This window comes from Zonotrichia albicollis, chromosome 2, assembly GCF_047830755.1.
Source record: "Zonotrichia albicollis isolate bZonAlb1 chromosome 2, bZonAlb1.hap1, whole genome shotgun sequence".
Classification (NCBI taxonomy): Eukaryota; Metazoa; Chordata; class Aves; order Passeriformes; family Passerellidae; genus Zonotrichia; species Zonotrichia albicollis.
The window spans coordinates 46147165-46166609 of NC_133820.1; the positions used below are offsets into that span (position 1 = coordinate 46147165).

The 19445-nt window shown below is 39.1% G+C and overlaps 1 protein-coding gene across 8 annotated transcripts in view; it reads left to right on the forward strand.

Annotated features, from left to right (window-relative positions):
* Positions 1–19445, forward strand: part of PICALM (phosphatidylinositol binding clathrin assembly protein) — a 355304-nt gene that overhangs the window by 46028 nt on the left and 289831 nt on the right. For 3 of the 8 annotated variants that reach the window (XR_012578985.1, XM_005485804.4, XM_026792638.2), the window contains 9 exons: positions 1621–1701; positions 4222–4329; positions 5201–5332; positions 5422–5452; positions 6256–6355; positions 8109–8132; positions 10141–10200; positions 12519–12623; positions 18604–18706. Coding sequence is in view for 7 of the 8 variants with exons in the window: in XM_005485804.4 (XP_005485861.2) it covers positions 1621–1701; positions 4222–4329; positions 5201–5332; positions 5422–5452; positions 6256–6355; positions 8109–8132; positions 10141–10200; positions 12519–12623; positions 18604–18696 (734 nt within the window). In the remaining variant the exon portion in view is untranslated. The remainder of the gene's footprint in view (positions 1–1620; positions 1702–4221; positions 4330–5200; positions 5333–5421; positions 5453–6255; positions 6356–8108; positions 8133–10140; positions 10201–12518; positions 12624–18603; positions 18707–19445) is intronic. The other 5 variants (XM_074535086.1, XM_005485806.4, XM_005485805.4 and 2 more) reach the window with 4 other exon arrangements.

Sequence of the window (19445 nt, forward strand, 5' to 3'; positions counted from 1 at the left end):
AAAAATGGCGTTAAAATCCTTTTTTGGCTGCCTAGATGGGATTCTAACCTGATGTAAACAAACAGAGCAGTTGCTTGAGTGCAGTTTTACAGTCTCTTGTACTTGGGAATTGTAAGGTGAAATGCTGCATATGCCTGAGAAGGAAAAGAAAATGCTGTTGCTTTCTTCCTCAGGTTGAAATGCTCTTTTTAAACAAAGGAGTCTTTTCTGATTTTTTTTAATAGTTGATGGTTTTGCCCCAGTCATATAGTCACTAACAAAGCTGTTAAAATCATGCACATATTGATGCATAATCTACTCAGACTATGAGGCAATACCTATGGGACAATAAACTAATAACTCACCCGTTAAAAGCTGTTCATATTTTACTTTGGAGATGGTTCAGCATGGCTGTCTCACTAGAAATCCTTCCAACATTTGTCTTGGTACAGGACGATTTAGTTTGTTTTCATAGATGAAAAAATCACTTCATTACATGTCAGTTCTGTTAAACAAAGCAAGTTTAAAGACAGTTGTACATCACAGGCTGTATTTATGCTGGTTGAACCTCACTAGAATTGATCAAAGACAAATACAGACTGTTAGAACAAAGAGGGGTTTTTAATACCTCTGCTACTTGTTAACAGAGGTAAAACAAAAGGATTATCTCTTTAAAGATATTCATACTACCTATACATTGTCAACTTAACTAACTAGTTTCCTAGCCTGTTTGTCTTTATTGGAAAGACAAAACAGGAAAGATAAATATATCTTTATATATAAAATACCTTTAGTTGGTACTGCTGTGTGTTAATCTGTCTTTTCCATGCTTCAATGAAATTGTTATGGTTTATGTAAATATAGAATGATTGTTTGAAATACAGCTGGGGGTTTTTTTTAATAGGATGGTTATTTAGTCAGATTAGTTTTCTCTGTCTAACTTGCTCTGCAGTCACATGAAAAGCTGCAGCAATGCAGAGCTGTGAACAAGGACCCTGGTGGGCTTTTGTGGCTCTTGCTGGTCCTTGCAGTATTTATCACATGACTGCTCTGAAGTCACTGGAAATGGGTGCTGTTGATATTGCATTCCCTTCCAGTGTCTCTGCTCTCAGGATATATCTAGAACCAGAGGGTGGCCTCCTGACAGATTCATGTAGGACATGTAGATGCAGTTTTAGCTGTAGCATGATCAAGGTGCTACAATAATGTGAATGTGGATTTAAAATAACTCTTTCTGGTTCTTTAGATCATTACAATCCATTTACTCAACTAAATCCCTTTGTGGCAAGCAAATATGAATATACTTCAGGTATAAGAAAAATGCCTTTTGAAGCTTTTACACTCATTTCCTCCAAGGGTGTAAAACGTGGCATTTGATTGGAAAACAAAAGATCCTAATATAGCTGTTCCTTGGAAATCGTGCTTTCCCCTTTTGTGTTAGAGATTGTGTAAACTTGTTTCTTACCGTCTGTCTGATGTGTATTGATTTCATTCCATTGGTTCTATGTTATTAGACTCTATGTGGATTTATAGAATGATGTGAAATTGAAGTTTTGAATAGCAGTGTATCTTGGTTCTCTTTCTGTAACTCTCCCTCTTCTCCTTTCCTGGCTTTCTCTCTTGTGTGATACTCCTTATCAGATTCTTTTTGTGGTCCTCAAGCTTATCCTAACGCTTCTCATTTCCGCAATGAGCCTTCTTCTGTAGCTGGTCTATTTGGAGGTAGGTAATGGGACACAGCCTTACCACACACACAGGAATTTGAATGTGTTGTGTGCCTAGAACTAGTGGGCATGTTGCTGACTACAGAAGTGCCTTGTTGTAGTGGCTCCAGCTAGAATTCATGTGCTTGTGCCAGGTGTGTGGTCACAAATGGTATAATTTTTTTCAGTTTCTACCAAACTAAGGCTTATTTAGCCTAAACATGAAATGAGTATCTCCCCATTTCAGGATCTCTCGTAGTTTGCTTGTTGCTGCATACCACACAAAAGACATGCATGTTTATAAGTAGCTTCTCATCTTGCTCTACCTTATTGTTTTTAAGATAAAGGGATTGGGATGTTTTTGCTGCTTATGGCAATTTTGTTGATATATTGCTCTTAAACAGTGCACTAAACTAGTGTTAAACTTTGCAACAGAACAGGAGAAAGAGGTCTGTGCTGCGCTGAAGTACTGGCTAATCAATTGTGCAGCTGTGTCATGTCTGTGTAGTAACCCCATACTGGTGCTGATTATGGAACACCATCCTGATAATTGCTAGAGAGACTCTGGGCTGTGACAGGTTATAATCTGTCCAAACCAGGTTGAGCAGGGTGTGTAAACATTGCTGCAGTGCAAGGCTTAGGCATACCTTCAGTAAATGGTTTGTGGAAGGCTTAGTTCTTAAAAGCCCCATAAAGTCACATTTTGGTTTAGTATCTTTGCATAAAAATCAGTGTGTGTCATTTTGCAGAAGTTAAATGCTACAAATTACTGTGTTCCCTTTATTCCTTATTAAAAAACCAGAATTATTAGTTTCTGTCAAGTCTTGATGTTCAAAGAAGCTCCATTCAAATACTGACCTTTGCACCTTTCAAAATATCCTTGTTAAACAAACTGCCTGAGTTGGTAGTTGATATCAAGAGTAGGATTTGATTTTTCTCAGGGCCTGATTCAAAGGAGTCCTGTGTATTGTCTTGGAGATGGTCTCATCTTAGTTTCATAAAACTTGAAACTTCTAAAATGTGAGAGAAGGAAACTCAGCTTGTTTTGGTTGAGGCTGATTGCTAAAGCAAAATAAGAGCTATTATAAGTCAAGTTTTCTATTGGTACAGGCACGGTTTTAAGAGTTGCAGGACATCCCATCAAAGGAATTCCCATCTGAAGTTCAGAGTCTCTGAAATGGCTTGTAACAACTTGATGGTATACATGTCATAAAGATACTCATTTTGGTTTGTTGATTTACTCTCTTTTCCCACATTACTGCTTCCCATGTTTTGCTGTATGCAGTTTACTTTGATTTATTTTTAATGAAAATTACATTGTCTAAATTTTAGTGATGAAGTTAAGAGTCTTATGATCCTTTAAGACAAAAAGAAACAGATAATCCAAATTTGCTTTTTTTTTCTCTGAAGCTTATGTTCAAGAATAACATCCTGTAGTTACTAATTCTTTTAGGCAAAATGTGACTTATTTCAGAAAAACAGTAGGATTGAAATGATGTGCTGTCCCAGCAAGCAAAATGAAATCCAAGAAGTTTTCTTTGTCAGTCATTTTTACCCACTGCAGTGTTTTACTGCTGAAGTAGTTGTGATCCTTTCATTTCTTCGTGTCACATACTTTTTGTTAGAAACCAAAAGAGCTAATTTTCAAGGTGGCATTGCCTTTTTTTTTGTTTGGTGCTTTTTATATAAAGCAATGATTACTTCTGTTATTGCCTGAATACCAAGGTGTTGCACATGCACGGGCTTGTGTGTGATCACATATAACATTTAAAAATACTACAAACAAATGGTCATTGCCTTCTTTATTACTGAATTATTGACTTAGGCTGCTGAGCATCATATGCAATGCTTCATGCTGCAGTAAATTTTCAGTGTTGAAAAATAATTGTGTATTTGTAGAACTCTACAGACACGTGGAATACAAAGAGAGTAAGTTTAGACAGCACTAGGAGCTGAAATGTGACTGTACTTCCCCATATCTTGCCATAATTTCTAGAAATTTGACTGAAAAACATGGTCAACTGCAAAATGTGGCTCCACAAGTAACTAAGAGCTATGAAAATTGGTTGTATTAGGTGTGTCTAATCAGAGGCATTAGTAGTTCAGGCATCTTGGGATGGTTTGGATCTTACTCCAGTTGTATCTGAAAGAATTGCTGGATTAATATAAACCACAGAGGAATAATCTTCAGTCAAATAATCCTGAAACAGATTCCACTCTAGCCAGCTTCTTTTCCTGGAGAAGCATGGCGACTTTTTCCATAAAAGAATAAGGAAGGTGTCCAGAGATTAAGTAATTGCAAGGGGACTGTCTTTTATGGCCTGTCTGTTCAGTTTTTTAGACAAAATCTTTCTTTGGACGAGTAACTTCGAATAAAGACCAAACAAACTGCTCAGTGTCAGGGTGTAATCTGGACTTTTGAGGTATTTCTTGTATTTCTGCAGTGCTGAGATATTTATTTGACTTGTCTTGCATAAAGGTGGATTTATGGGGAATGCTGTATAAAAACATACCATTTCTTTCTTTTTTTTCTACACAGGGTTCACCCCATCTCCTGTTGCTCAACCACAGCCATCAGCTGGCCTTAATGTTGACTTTGAGTCTGTGTTTGGAAACAAATCTTCTAATGTTGTCCCAGATTCTGGTGGTAAGACACTTGCTAAAATAAATAACGTATATCCTTTCCTTTAATTTATTTTAGTCTTGAGGTATAAATCTCTTAATATGTATTTACTTACACTACTGGGACAGAGTTTCAGATGAAGAAAAGAAAGCTGATTTTCAAAGGTCACTAACAGCATTAATCAAATAATTTCTCTTTACAGGCTATTTCTACACTCTGCTGAAATGTTTACACTGATTTCCCTCACTTAAATGTTTTAAACATTAGAACTTCACACAGTGAACAGCCTTCATTTTTATATGCTGTGAGCTGAAATTAAGCCTGTATTTGTAGAGTGTGGTTGGAGGAGGTAAAATTTCATCTTCATTTTATATATCTACAACATGGTTTTTGGCACTCCTTTGCCTCCTCTTTTGACATGAATATTGCTTCAGAAAATGATCAGTCAGTACAGTTAATTTGGATTGAAGTCATAGTGCTCTTTCTGTTCTTTTGAGCATCTGGAAAGTAGGTATTTTCTGATCTTTTTCATTAGACTCTTGATATCAGATTTTTTTTTCCTAAGCCATTGATTAGCTAAAAGCAAATACATGTGTTTGTAAGATTGAAACGCTTGCTATGCTTTTTTTGTTTTACATTTTGACTGCTTTATGGTCACTATGAATCGATTCCATGTAAAATTGTCCCATAGGTTAAACCACTGAACTGAAATCTTATTTCCATAGTAAATATCTTTTTTATCAAGAGGCATAATAAGTTTTATCCTTCCTGTATAAGGTAGCATCACCAGGTTAACTTTGGATTTTAGCCATTGTCCTGACTTTGCTGTCTAATTGAATATCATGACATTTGTGGGAGGCCTGTGATTCAAATCACTTATGTTTCTCATTCCAAGGCTTTGATGAACTAGGTGGTCTCCTAAAACCAACAGTGGCCTCTCAAAACCAGAGTCTTCCAGTTGCCAAAGTACCGCCTAATAAATTAGTGTCAGATGATCTGGATTCATCTTTAGCCAATCTTGTAGGCAGTAAGTATGGAACCACTAACATATAAATACTTAGTGATTTCTTTTAAACAAACAGAATTTCAGTAGTCTCTTTTTCTCCCTTGTGACAGATTTGGGCATTGGAAATGGAACTACTAAAAAGTGAGTATGTTTAACAGAAGTTGAGCATTTGGATTTTCATGATAGTAAATTTTCATGAATGTGCATGTTGAAACCTGTGCATACCAAAACATAATGTTAGCCTTCAGAGCACATGTGGGAGTGTACAAGGTGTAATGAATTGTTGAGAGCTATTGGAAGGTGACTGTAGACTGAGTGGCAGTGACAGTGATAGCAGCAGGCAAGGTGTCTTGGGTCTGATTCCTTTCAGATTTCAGGTATATCAAAAAAAATAGTTCATCAAAATGTTTCTTTGTAGTTGTTGCTGGTAGTCATAGCACTCCTTAAATACTTGGTATGACCTGAGTGTGAGCAGAGCGGTTTTCAAGATTATGTAACTGCAACCTCGCTCTTGAGGCTGACCTTTAGACCAGTGAATTCTGAAGCAGGGTGTGTGTATTTGAGGGTAGGGAACATAGGCTCTAGCAGCAAAGCTGCAGAATGGAATTGGCAAATTTCAAGTTTGTTGGGACCATCTGTGTCAACTCTGAAATCATGCAGAAAACTAATATGCTGTCTTGAAATCTTACTCAAATGTCTTGCTCTGAGTCAGATACTAACTTACCTATTCTGGGCAAGTTGATTGAGATGCTGAGGGGGCTCATGCTGAACATCTTTTCTTACTTTTCCAAGCCAAAACATGTTGTCACAAAATTTTTTATCAACCCCTTTGCTAAATGAGCTTCATTAATAAAGAAGCCTCATTCCCAAGTGAAAATGGTGTTTACCTGTTTTTTAAGGAAGTCCAATGTTTTCTAACATTTTTTAAAAAAATTTATTTGAAGTGATGTAAACTGGACTCAGCCAGGTGAAAAGAAACTAACAGGTGGTTCCAACTGGCAACCCAAGATTGCACCTACAACTGCGTGGAACGCTCCAACGTTGGTAAGCAAATGCTCATTTTAAAATAGTGAGTTCCCTGCAATTTAGATCTGCAGGGTGATGTGTAATGGATGAATTTGAAAATGGTCTATTGTTGCAGTAAAAGGGTAATAGTAGTGGTCAGCTGGAGCTGTGTGCTACTGGGATTTGTTTTTATTGGCTGTGTGATTCTAGTAAACAGTTTGTGATAGGATGTGCAGGTTTAGCACCAACTTCAGTAGGGTTTGAGCAGCCTCTCTCTTGGGAGGTAGGGCTTTCTGGGTGTCACTCAATGGACTTTTCAAGTGCCTGTTGAGACAGGACAAGGGGCAATGGCTGTGAACTGACAGAGGTCAGGTTTAGATTAGATACGAGGAAGAAATTCTTTACTGTGAAGGTGTTGAGGCACTGGCAGAGGTTTCCCAGAGAAGCTGTGAAAGCCCCAGTCCCTGGAAGTGTTCAAGGCCAGGCTGGCTGCGGCTTTGAGCAGCCTGGTCTAGTGGAAGGTGTCCGGGTCCACAGCAGGAGGGTTCGTACTAGGTCACCATCCAAGTACTTTCCAAGGCAAAGCATTGTATGAGTTTGTGACGTAAAACCCGGAATCCCAAGGAGTGAGGAGGCATTTGGCAGTCTAGAAAGGTGTAAGTGTGGAAGTGTCCTTTGGGTGCACTAACAGGCGCACTTAGACCATTCCATTGTAACTTGGCCTGCTCTGGGGGTGGGAACTGGCCCCATGATACTTGCAGAGGTGTCTGTGGCTACAGCTTTATTAATGTACATAACTACTGCTTTCCTGGCCTGGTGTGTGCATTGCTTTTAATCCATGTCAGTTTTGATGAGCAAGTTCATGTCTGTTTTAACAGGTAGTATTGGCAAGGATTTTGGGGTATCAGTGTAGGGCGAGGGCTTTTAATTACATGTTAAGGCTTTACAGAAGTAGTTTTCACAACATTCACAGAACATTTTTGCATGTGAATCCTACTCACCCTTTCACCAATGACCTGGAGAGCTGTACATGGACAGAGCAGGTAACAAACAGCCCCCAAGGATTTATTGCATCTGATACTGACTGGGGGAGGTTGAATCTGCAGTGCAGTAATGCAGCATTGTGGATTTGGAAAGATAGAACTTGTCTCCCTGGATCTGCCATTTCTTCCCTACCAGGTGTCCCCTATCAACTCACTACAATTATTTAGGAAGAAATATGTTTGTGGATCTTACTGGAGGATATGTAGATATTGAAGAAATTGTAACTACTTACCTGTGTTAATGACTGGTGGTTTGAGTTTACCTGTGTGCTTGAATCTGTTTAATAACTCATGTCTTATATCTACATCTTGTGATGATAAGTCATTACAATTAACAGCTTTTATTATTGAGAGATACTGTTGAGACACTTCTTGTGAAACTGTTCTATAAACATAAAAAACTTGAAAAAGAAATAATGTGAGGGGAAAAAAAAAGCTTTGTTTTCCTCTGCTGGTCCATTTATTGTGGATTTGCTGCAGCTTGCTAAGTAAATATGCTTTTGAAAATCTTTGATGAAAAAGGCATATACCAAATAAATGGACTATGCAAACCAATGTCAAACCTAATACCAATGACAGTATCACAGGTGTGTTGTCTCAGTGAATGACTTGAATTACAAGAATGTGTTGGAATAAACATTTAATGTATTTGTGAACTAAAATGCTATCTGTGTATATTCTATTGTGTAAGTATTTGCTTCTAATCCAGTGTTATTGCATTATGTAATTGTTCTCCCTGGGAAATACAGAATGGCATGCATTTTCCACAATACGTAAGTGAAACAACCCACAGCCTTTTTGCAATTGACTGGCATGCTGATATTAACCACTGCTGTTGCAGAATCTCATAACCTCCTCGCTATTTACACATTTCTCATTTGAAAATCTTTGGTGTGCCAAAAATTGAGCTTTTCCTAGCATACACAAACTTCATAGGTGGTGTGCAGGCTCTTGAATCGAATGATGGCATGGGAAATACCGAGATTATTTTTCCTTGCTTTAAACTGTACCATCTGCTGCCAGAGAGCTGGGGTGTGTGTCTGTGCTGCCTTTAATGCATTTGGTGGATTCTGAATGAAGATAAAAATATTGTGTTTGAATAACTGCATGAAACCTCACAGGCTTCTGTTATACATGGCACTTGATCCACATTTATGGTAGATTTTGATTTTTAAATTTTTTTAAGTGGGGAGAGACCAATATGTCATGAATACTCATATGAAGAAAGAAAATTAATGCAGATAGTTTACAGAGGGCAAGAACTAACCTGTGCTTGCTGTCTGAGGAATGCAAGCTTTCATTTCAAAGGACTTTTTTCTTTATGTCAACAGTAATATTGGTCTTTCCCTGTACTTTGTTTTTATTCCAGGGTAACTCTGTAACTAAAGGGTGGTAGGTCCATATTTGAGCACTCAACAATAAGTTTATTCAGCATGTTTGTGTAAGTGTGTGTACACAAGCAAAACAAAACAAAAAAAACTTGTAATTTTCTGGATAGCTTTGTCTGCTGTGTGAAATATATTGCAAATATGCTGTCCAGATGATTTTCTATCTGTTCTCATGGCAATTGAAATGCCAGTTGCACTGGCTCTACTATATTAAAAAAAGCAGCTGATACCTTTGAACTGAATTCAGAAGCAGCTTTCCTGATGCCCTATTCCTGATGAAACAATTTATCTGCTTTAATTAATCCAATATGATTAATGGTTTATGATTTGCCTCTTTTCTGTAGCAGTAATATCTGTGTACCAAGAAATGCTTATGGTGTTTGTCTTGAATAGAAATCCCCGCAGCAAAAATATGAAAATTACTGTTTTTTTTCTAAGAGGGTAGACTAAAAGGAACTGGAGTGGATAGCAAGTTATCTAAATATCTGTAAGCACCAGTTTAGTCTGAAAAAAAAATCCAACTTTTTTGTCCTTAAAATAGTTAATACTAATTTACAAAGTGGATAATAAACTGTAGAATAAAGAATATGGCTAAGAGATTAAGAACTATCTTCGTTTAAATTTCTAAGAGTTATCAGCTGTTTTTCTACCTAAATATTGCCAAGCTGTTTACAAAACAGAAGTTCACCCCAGTTTTGACAGCAGTTGTGCTGTACCTTCATAAAAGTACAGTAAGCACATCAGGGTAATAAATGTATCTGCCAAGTACTAAGAGGACTTTTAGCAAGTTGAAATGCAGTGAATGGAGTGAGTGAGGGAGAGGGAGTGCCAATTGGCTATTCCTGTGAGAGTCTAATTTATATCAAAGCCTGCTAGGAGAGTCCTCATAATGTGTTCATCCTGGCTAAAGAATTCCTCTAAGTGTCAGCAGAAGCAATGGTAATTTCATCTTTTGGTCTTTCAAATTCTCTCTTAAGACTTGCTGTGTACAATTACTTTTGATACTGAAATATAAATATATACTACATAGGAATAAAAATGGGCTTCTGTTTCATAAATATTTTCTCTCAAACTTCTCTGAGTCTTGTACTGTGTTCTCTAAACAGGATGTTGAGAGAGTGGTACATGCAGTTTAGTTCATCAGCCAGAATCCTAACATGATAAAAGCAAATACATTATTAAAGATTTGCCAAGATGGCCTATAAACTTTAGTTTAGGTATTGTACTCCATCTGAAATAATTAGGATACACTCTTAACACCAGACTGCAAATCCTATTTATTCTTTGCTATGTTCATGATAAGCTGAGTGCTGCAGTGATCCTTAGAAAGCAATGTGTTAGAGTGTGCAGCTGATCTCTTCTCCTCTCAGTTCACCACTGTTTCTCACACCAGGCACCCCCTGTAATGGCCTATCCTGCCACAACGCCAACAGGAATGATGGGCTACGTGATGGTGAGTGGAATTCCTACAGCTCCAACCAGGCACATGCTGTATGTTGTTTGATGGCTTATAGTTTGGTATATATAGTTTGTTTTCCTGAACTACTCTACTGAAGACTGAATTTCAACTCCCATTCATTTATTCCTCACCAATTATTAACTTCTGGTTTTCTGAACCACTTACATGCTGTTTGTCTGAACTTAAGTCTACCCTTCCTTACTTCACTTGTTTTATTCATAAACTTCTTAAAATGGGACTAAATCATATTTAAGGTCCCTTCCAACTCAACCATTCTGTGATTCTATGAAAATTACACAGTGTCTGTTCTTGGTGATCCTTATTGGCAAGGAAATAAGTTTAGCATAGAAATAAGTTTATTGCGTCAATATAAATATCTGCTTTCAGAACAGAAATGTTTTCTTGGTGAAGTGAAGCCTTCCTTAAATACCTTCTGCTGAGGTCTGGGAGCAAGAATCTCTGATGATTAATACTACAGAAATGCAAGTTTGTGACACTGCAATATGGTGTGGTTTCGGTTGAGAGTTGGATCTCTTGGTGACACACCAGCGCCTCAAGGCTTTTGACATAAACCTGACCTTCCTGCTTTTTGCTTGGCAAATTTTTGTTCTTACCTTAAATTTTAAAATATTTCTGAAATTATATGCCTGAGCTCTTTTTAGTATGATTTTGATGCAGCACAGCTTTCCTGGGTGAATAAAAGGCAAGAAAACTTCCTTCATGCAGTCATTCTATTAAATGCTCACAGATTAAAGGAAACAAAAAATTTAAATCTTTTGTCATATAACCAAATTACTTTAATGACTTATAACTTATATACACTCAGTAAGTGAACTGCAGAAGTGTCCAACTATATTTTTGAGGGCCTCTTCAGAGAGTACCATATATCATCATATTCCCTATTACCTATCCATGAACTCCCATGTTCTTGGTCAAAGCTGTTAGGCTTAAACTAACATCAGTATGAATTCAAACTTGATCTACACAACTTTGCTCCTGTGGTACCAGCAGCATTTTCATGGTTATTTTGAGTCAGCAGCAGGGGAAGGCAACATGTACAAGAAGTAATCTTGCTTGTTATGTTACGTTGTTATATTATGTTTAATTGTTTAATTGGGGTTCAAATGCCAATGTGAAATAGAAACTGGAGTTAAGGAGACAGAACTCTATTATCCTGAGTTGCTGCTGCTTGTTCAAACATGTCCAGTATCTGAGCAGGTCGGTGAGGTGGGCCTTTACAGAATGACCAGTGGGCTCCATAGCATATCCTGAAATCTTCCCTGGCTCGTTCAGACTTTACTCAGGACATTTACCATCAGGAATCTCTGAAATGTTGACTCAATATACAGCCCTTGCTGTTGAGCATTTTAGTTTTTCATAAAAGCAATAGTGAGGACCAGAGTTCTGAGGCTGGTCCTGTCTAAGTGCAGGCTTTTCCCTTATGTTCCCACATGTTGCGAGCTTGCTGGGGCAGGCAGGTTGTTTAGTGCTGTAGCACTGTGCCTGGGCATTCCCTGGCTGCTGTTTACTGTGTCTTGGGCCAGCACTTGTTCAGTTGTTCTTATATTTTTTCATAGAGTATTTTCATTAGGGTCAGTTTGTTGAATGGGTTCACCCTGTGATTGCCCAAACAGCTGGTAGGCATGATAGGAAGAGTACCACCACCACCACCAGGATTAGTCAGGGAAAAGCTGCTTGGTGTGGGGATTGCTTCAGTAGGACTGCTGCTGGCTGTTAACCCAAGCCTGAGGGGAATGCCAAAAGCAGTGCCAGAGATGGGCATCTCTGTTAAATATAACCTGACTTTTAAGACCATTAATACCCATTAAACTTGTAATTTGGGCTCAGCTGGAGTGTTGGTTACACTTTGACTCTGATTGCATAGTTACTTGACATTAATTGCATGTACAGCTCTCAGTTTTCAATTTTGTCCAGAGCTATGTCAGCACTGCACTGCTGTCCCCAAAACTCTGCTTGTGCTGTCAGAGGCAGTCAGGGAGGTGCTGTCAGACCTCACGTTGGGGAGCAGAAGGATCAGCACAAATGCTTGTCTAACAAGTGTTTTAGTGCTTCAGATCTTTGCAGCAAGAGATTGAATGGGCTCGGCTGTTATTGAGAAAAATTCCTTGGAAAGGCTCTAATGTTCCTTTCCAGTAACCTTTATTTGCAGAATATTGTAGAAGGATCTCACATGGTTGCATATCTTAAATATGACCAAGACTTTTCACCCATTTGCCATTTTCCTTTATCTCCTGAAATACTTGAAATGTATTAATGCTGTGTGTGATTTGATGCTGTCTGGTTTTTTTCAGCCATCACAGATGGGAGGCATACCAGTAATGACCCAGCCAACTTTGATATACAGTCAGCCAGTCATGAGACCACCAAACCCCTTTGGCCCTGTACCGGGAGCACAGGTGTGTATATTCAAATTGCTGGCGCTGGGAATGAGTTACACAAGGCAGTTTCTTTAGAAGTATATTAAATATGTTAATTTTACACATAGATATAATTAATATCTCTTATTTGTGTTGGGCAAATTAATGCACAAGTTCATGGAAAGTTCATGGAAGGCTTGCTTTCCTATCTGCTTGTATCCATGTTGACAGCAGCAAATTTGTGTTACCGAACCAAAGAGGATAGGTCTTTGTCAGGCATTGTTTTTCTGGGAATGTGACAATGACAAAGAATAGCAAAAGCTGATGTCTGTGCCCTTTGTTGAAGATGAGCTTTTTCCCCAAAGTCATATTCCATGCTGCTTCACTCTCAGAGTGTGTTTATGTGGGATTGGCTATTACTGCTTTTTCCTGAATATACGTGTCACTGTTCTTTTCCCTGTTACGTTTGAAAGTATTAGATTATCAAGTACCCAAGGTGCAAGGTGTGTGCTTGTATTAGAGCATTTTGCAGGGGCCAGACAGGGTGTGTAGCCTTTTATGCCCATGACTAGATTAGGTGGGTTTGAAAGAATTGTGGCATCAAACTTGGTGCAAATTCAACCCACTACTCCATTGTTGGTCCTGAGCACCTCAGTGGGAGGCACATGGCACGTCCATCTGGTTTTAACCACGCTAGTCTCCAGTGGGCTTTGTGTTCCTCCATGGTTTTGCAGGAGACTGCATTTGCAGCATAGTGAAGATGTGCAATGGCAATACTGATCTACCTGGCCTTTCCCTGTTAAGTGCTACCTTAGGTGGAGTGTTCCTTAAATCCCCCTGGTTACCTGTTTCTCAGGATGTGCTGTGTCCAGATTGTTACCTAACCTGCTGGAATGAGTGTGCCAAAGGGCCACTCTGAACTAACTGGACTTAAATACATGCCTGTTATTGATTTGTTTTACTGTTTGTTTTACAAATATCTGTCACTGGGAAATTTCTGTCTGAACTCACTTTTATAACCCAATAGACATCTTAAGAGAGGGGTTTTTTTAATGGTAAGAAAAACATTTTAAAAAGTAGGAGGAAGAGGGGATGGATAACCCTGACCACCTTCATACTATTTTTGGAAAATTCTGATATCTTTGAGACTTTGTATTTGTGAACTGGAGTTAGAGGCAGAGCCAAGTTTAACTGGCAGACTGAAGCTCCAGAATTAAGTGTAGTTTTACACACCTATCACATGCCTCTTTTTCAAAGTTCACTCTGCACATCAGACCTTCTATTAGAAAAATGAAATATAGTGTGTCTGTATTTTGATCTTATTATCAAGAGCTCTGTTTCTATAGGTGAATGTTTAAAAGCATTCGTGTATGACTTCACCTAGGTATAGGTTGGTGTAATTGCAGTGTTTGGGACTAGACTGTGGAGGGAAAAGAATTCAGCAAGCTGGAACTAAAAAGAGCCTCAAGCATTTTCCAGTGCCTCAGTCTGCTCCTTTTATGAGAAGGGTTCTGCTGTATGCTCCCAGTGGGCTGTATGCCCATTGTCTTCTTCAAAATACAGCCTTATGAATAGGGGTTTTTTTTCTAAATATGTCTTTTAAATGCTTTATCTGGAAGAGATGCTATTAGATTTCTTTAGCTAGAAAGAAATCTTTAGCAGTTCTCAATTGGCTTTGTCTTAGACTTCTGAGACCTGCTTTGCACCTTCACTGTCACATAAGTGATTTGGTATTTTTCACATGGATTTTATACCATTTCAAGAGGACAAATAGTGTTTATGACAGTTTTTAAATATTGACCAAGTAAAAGGATCCTCAAGGATAGGAGTTTTCTCTACATTAAAAAAAAATTGAAATGATCCTTAAAAAAAAAGCCTGCCTACCTGCCTCATTCAGTTATGAACAGGTAGATGGGTCTGAAGGGCTCAGTGAGCCCTTTCTGCTTCATTTGACATTGCAGGGTGTGGCCTCGGTTGAATCCCAGCTGGCTGTCAGAACAGGAGAAAGAGGAATTAGTCACAAGTGAGGCGTATGGAGCTATATTTATTCTCTTACCTGACAATGTTTGGCTCCTGTGAGAATTAATTTCATTGAAAACACACCCTTTGAGTCAGCATTTGCTGTGACCAAGAAGGGTTTTCCCTGAGACACACAGTCTTTGTTGCTGGAAGGTGTCAAGCTTTCAGAACCCTCATGTCAGTAAAGCATATTAAATGAAACAAGGGCTGCATGTGAGACCTTCCCCATACACAGCAGAGTTTATTAATGTACAGCCACGGAGGGGAATTGCTCTCTTATCACACTGAATTTACTGTGTGCTGAGTCTTGAGGCTCTTCTGAGAGCATATTTTGCACTTTAAGTTTAGTTAATGCTCTTGTTGTGCCAGATATAGAATAAGGAAAGTAAAAGAAACAGAAACGTGTTCTTGGGGTCAGTAAACAAATCTTACAGAATAAATAATGGTTATCTGAAAGGCACACAGCTGAAACTGCCCACATGGATCACTGTAAACACCATTATTCTATTACTGGTTTTGTCCATGGCATCATCACTTGCCAAAAACGAAATTGTTTTTCATATTTAAAGCGCCAGATTATATCACCTCTGGTCTCCTGATAGATCTTGGGTGTTGTCTACAGTAAAGAAAGCTAAAGGTATTTAAAAGCATGATGACAGATATGAAGTTGTTGCCAAAAATTTTATTGCCAAGTTGTGGTGAGTTGAGAACACACTGGGAAAATAGGCATCTTAATGTTGTGCAGTTTCCATATAAATTAAACTGTTGTTCATAACTTGATATTCTCAGGGATTAGTCTTAATAAATTTTTTCTATCTCTAGACATACCTCTTTTGCTTCTCTTCCAAGTGTTCTCTTTACGTGCTTGCAACTTTTTTCCTGATTGTTGCATTCAAAAGCAAAGGTAGTTTGGTTTTTAAGGAAAAAATAATTTGAAATAATTGAGAATGAAACTAGAACAGTCACTTCTATGGAAATCTGAGCAATGAAGGCATTTATAGTTTTGAAAGATGTGTAATTTTTCTTTGAAAATATTTATCTTGCAGTATGTCCCACCTGAGAAAGAAAATAAGTTTTCATCATGCTAAAATAGTGGGCATTACCCACTGCAACTTATTACCTTGTGCAACCCGGAACAGTGAGAGTGGTTGGAGTTGTTTGATGACATTGTGGCTGGTTAGGGGGAAGTGTGTGTGTGTGTGTGTCTGAGGAGGGGGCAGGCTGAATCAGTGCTTCAAGCAGAGGAATGGCAGATGTGATACAGGACAGCAAACGCCAAAAGTCCCAGACGAGCCAGATTTGACTGATGTACAGGGGCTGGAATGTGTCTGCCCATCACAAGGCCTGAGTATCCCAGTGGCTGTTAAGCCAACAACAGTGTTGTGTTGGCCAATATAAAATGGTACAATTAGGACAAATCCGTGTGCCTTCGCATGTCACATGTTCTGGTGTGGTGTCCCCAGAGGGACATAACCTTAGGAATGGGAAGCAGATGGGTAGTGCAAAATTTAAGAGTTAAAAAAGAATAAAGAAATCACTCCACCCACTGCCAACATCGGTGTAAATTGTAACACAGCCATTTGTACATGGCAAGTAGCAGGAGTGATCACCTGGGTGATGGAGAATAGGTAAATGGGCAAATGAGTAAGTTGGTTTGGTGGATCTGTTTTGTAGTTGGTTTTTGGCTGGGTGTAGGGGAGGGGGGTTTGAGGAGTGTTTGAAGCTGTAAGAACAGGGTAGAAAGTTCAGGACAGACTTATGCCAGAAAATAGACCTTAAAGATGCTTGCTTTGGCACATTACCCCTGAAATATATGGTCAAACAGCTGGACACACTCGTTTCATGGGAAACCAGAATGTAGCCAATGGTGGCAGACAGCCCAATGCTTGCTTATGGACGGGTTCTTAGGTTTTACTGGGACTCCAGGGAGGTTTTTCTTTGTTGGAGGCAGTGAGAAGTACTGGCTGATGCTGGAGGTGAGACTAAGGTGTCTGAGCAGTGTGGTACAGTGTATTTCACATCACACCAGCTCTGGGCAGCAGGGGCACTGCATCCACAGCTCCAGTTAGGTCAGCTCCAGAGAAACTGATGGCCAGCAGTGTTGTTTTAAATGCTTCTCCTTAGAAACTGTTAGGAGTGGTCCTTGCTTTCAGATCTATTTATAAACTGGAGTAATCTGGAGAGGTGCAATGTAGGAAACTAACTATACTTCCCATGCATTTTTTTAGGTCTCCTTTTTAATAAGTAATGTTGTTAAAATGCGTATTTACTGCAAGTCCTGCCTGAATTTAATTATGGCATCTAGATAATAGCATTATCAGGTTTTTTCCTCAGATTTTAACTTGAACAGGCTTCCTGAAATTTCCCCTGTGTTTGGGTTATGTGCTGATGTTGCACAACTGGCCCAAACCTACCAGTCTTCCACACTGCTTTCAAACTGGGACGTTTCTTTGGACTTGATATGGGCTGGAGATCTGCCAGCTCAGTTTGATAGAAATCTATGTGACTTCAAGGCATTTGACCATGAAGAGGAAGAATGTTTCCTGAAATCAAGTGGCAGCAGGCATTCCTTGCTGAAGTTAGGACTCTTATGGACCATATCACTAGTCTGCCTATGGCTTCCCAAAGGAAAGAACCAAGTTTAAGAGGCGAAATTCTGACATCCTGAAACTGCTTCTCAAGCATTTCCCATTCTGTCTCATGACTTTTGCATAATTTATTTAAGGTGACTGGATCTGAATGCCCCATTGGGAGTGGGGTTTCAGGAGGAGATGAAGATTCCAATGCAGATTAAGTATGTACTGATCCTGAAGGAAGTCCTCCTTTTCATATGGTTTCCAAAATAGACATTCATGTGAAAAATTTAAATGTGCAATGGCAATATTTACACTCTGAGCACTTGTGCAAGCAATTCCCATAAGCAGATTTCCTGTCATGTGTAGGTTGGCAGGTGCCTGGCATTTCCAAAGGAAAAGGTCTTCATGCAATGTTTTTTGTCATGGGCATGGAGTGCAAGTGACTCAATTCTGAACAAACTGTTCCAGTGAGGAACCCAAATTGGAGGATGCTGACTTTGATTTATAAGTGCAGAAACATGCGTGTTCTACCCAGGGGGAGGGCAAATAGGATTTAATAAAACACCATTTTCTTTTTTTGTTAGGAAAAATACTAACACAGAAGGAAAATAAATCAACAAATAGCAGATACTCCTGCAAGTACAGTCTGCAGATTATTGATCTTTCCCAGCAGCAGTAGTTGGAATGCCAGTATTACCCAACTTTAAGTTATGTGCTTTATATGACTGTTTGTGGTGTGCTGCTTTAGGTACATGACTGTAGGATGCAATTTTTATGAGTGTACAGACTATCAGTCACAGTCTTCATTTCTCACCTGAAACGGCCATGGTAGCAGTTGAAACTCTCATCTTTTTGCCTTTTTTCCCCTTTTTTCTCCTATTCACAGAATATATCTCTTGTTCTCCTTCTAGGTCCCAAATTGAGAATTAACTATTCTGTGCTATCCAACCTCTTTTTATATGCATCCTATTTTGACAAGAAAAGATGCTGAAAGCTATTCCTTCTGGAGAAACCATTTGGAAAGTTGCCATGCTCTGGCCAGACCCCAGCATCATCTCTCCCTGCCAGGCTGTAGTTTTCCCAGTAAAGCAGGGAGAGGACTAACTTGTTTCACAGAAGTCAGGCTGAATGTTTTGTATCTTCCTTTGAAGAAAGCTGCTGTGGAAGTGTGTATCTGCTTTTTGGCCAATGCCACTGGTGTTTCCTTTCTGGAGGGTCATGTCTGGCTTGTTTCTACATTACACCAACCATTGAAGAGGCTTCGTTTTCCATATGACCAAACACCTTATTTTAATAGTTGACTTCTGCCAAGTGTGCCTCTTAACCTCCCCTTGTCCTTTCATTACTCGTTTAGCTTTCATATTCTGTCATTCTGAGACCTTGTTTTCTTTTTCTTTCCCTTTCTCTGTCGTCTTTCTTACTAGCTGTCTGCAGCATCCAGCCCTTCCAGTCAGAGTCCTCACAGAGCCTCAGGAAAGGATCCCTTTGCAGAGCTCTCTCTCCAGGATTTCTTGTAGAACAACTTAGGTATTGTCCATTATTCTGGGGAGATGCTGGTGTTTGTGATATGAAACAAAAAAGTTCTAATTCAAGTTTTATTAACATGGCTAGAACTGTTTCTGAAGGAAATAAAACCAAATCTTGTTGAGTTGGAAGCATTGTGGAAGTGACTTGGAAACTCTTTGTGTTTAACTTCAGCAGTTTACAGGCTGATTGAGTGGTTTTGCCTCAGTCCATTGGAAATAGAACCAGCTGATGTGGTACTTGCTGCAGTTAGGGAGAAGGAACTGGTGCTACCTGGTATTTACCATCTCATCAGGAAAGTGTTCAGAGTTCCCCGTTAGCAGCAGAGCCCCAAGTGCTGCTGGCAGGGTGCTCGTCCGCTTCCCCATGGCTTGGCCAGAGAGTTCCCTTCATGCAGGAGGAGGTGCTTGTTTCACATGTGCCAGGGATCCATTTTGGTACAGAAGTGCAGTGGAGGACTTGTGTTGGTTTTGACCAGTCAGGGGCAGATGGGAATTAAATAATAAAATGAGTGAAAACATGAAAAAGAAATTTGAGAATCTGTAGTATAAAGAGAGAGTAGGCTTATTGCACACAGCAGCTGCTTTTCTTTGTGCACTTCTCTGGTTCAACATGAAAAATGACCCTGAGTTCTCTTCATAATGGTGTTGGTCTGTGTTATGCTGCCACTGGTGACAATATTGCACGGATAACTAGGTGGGTTTTATTTTTAATGCAGAGCTATTCCAAAGGCTGGTGTCGT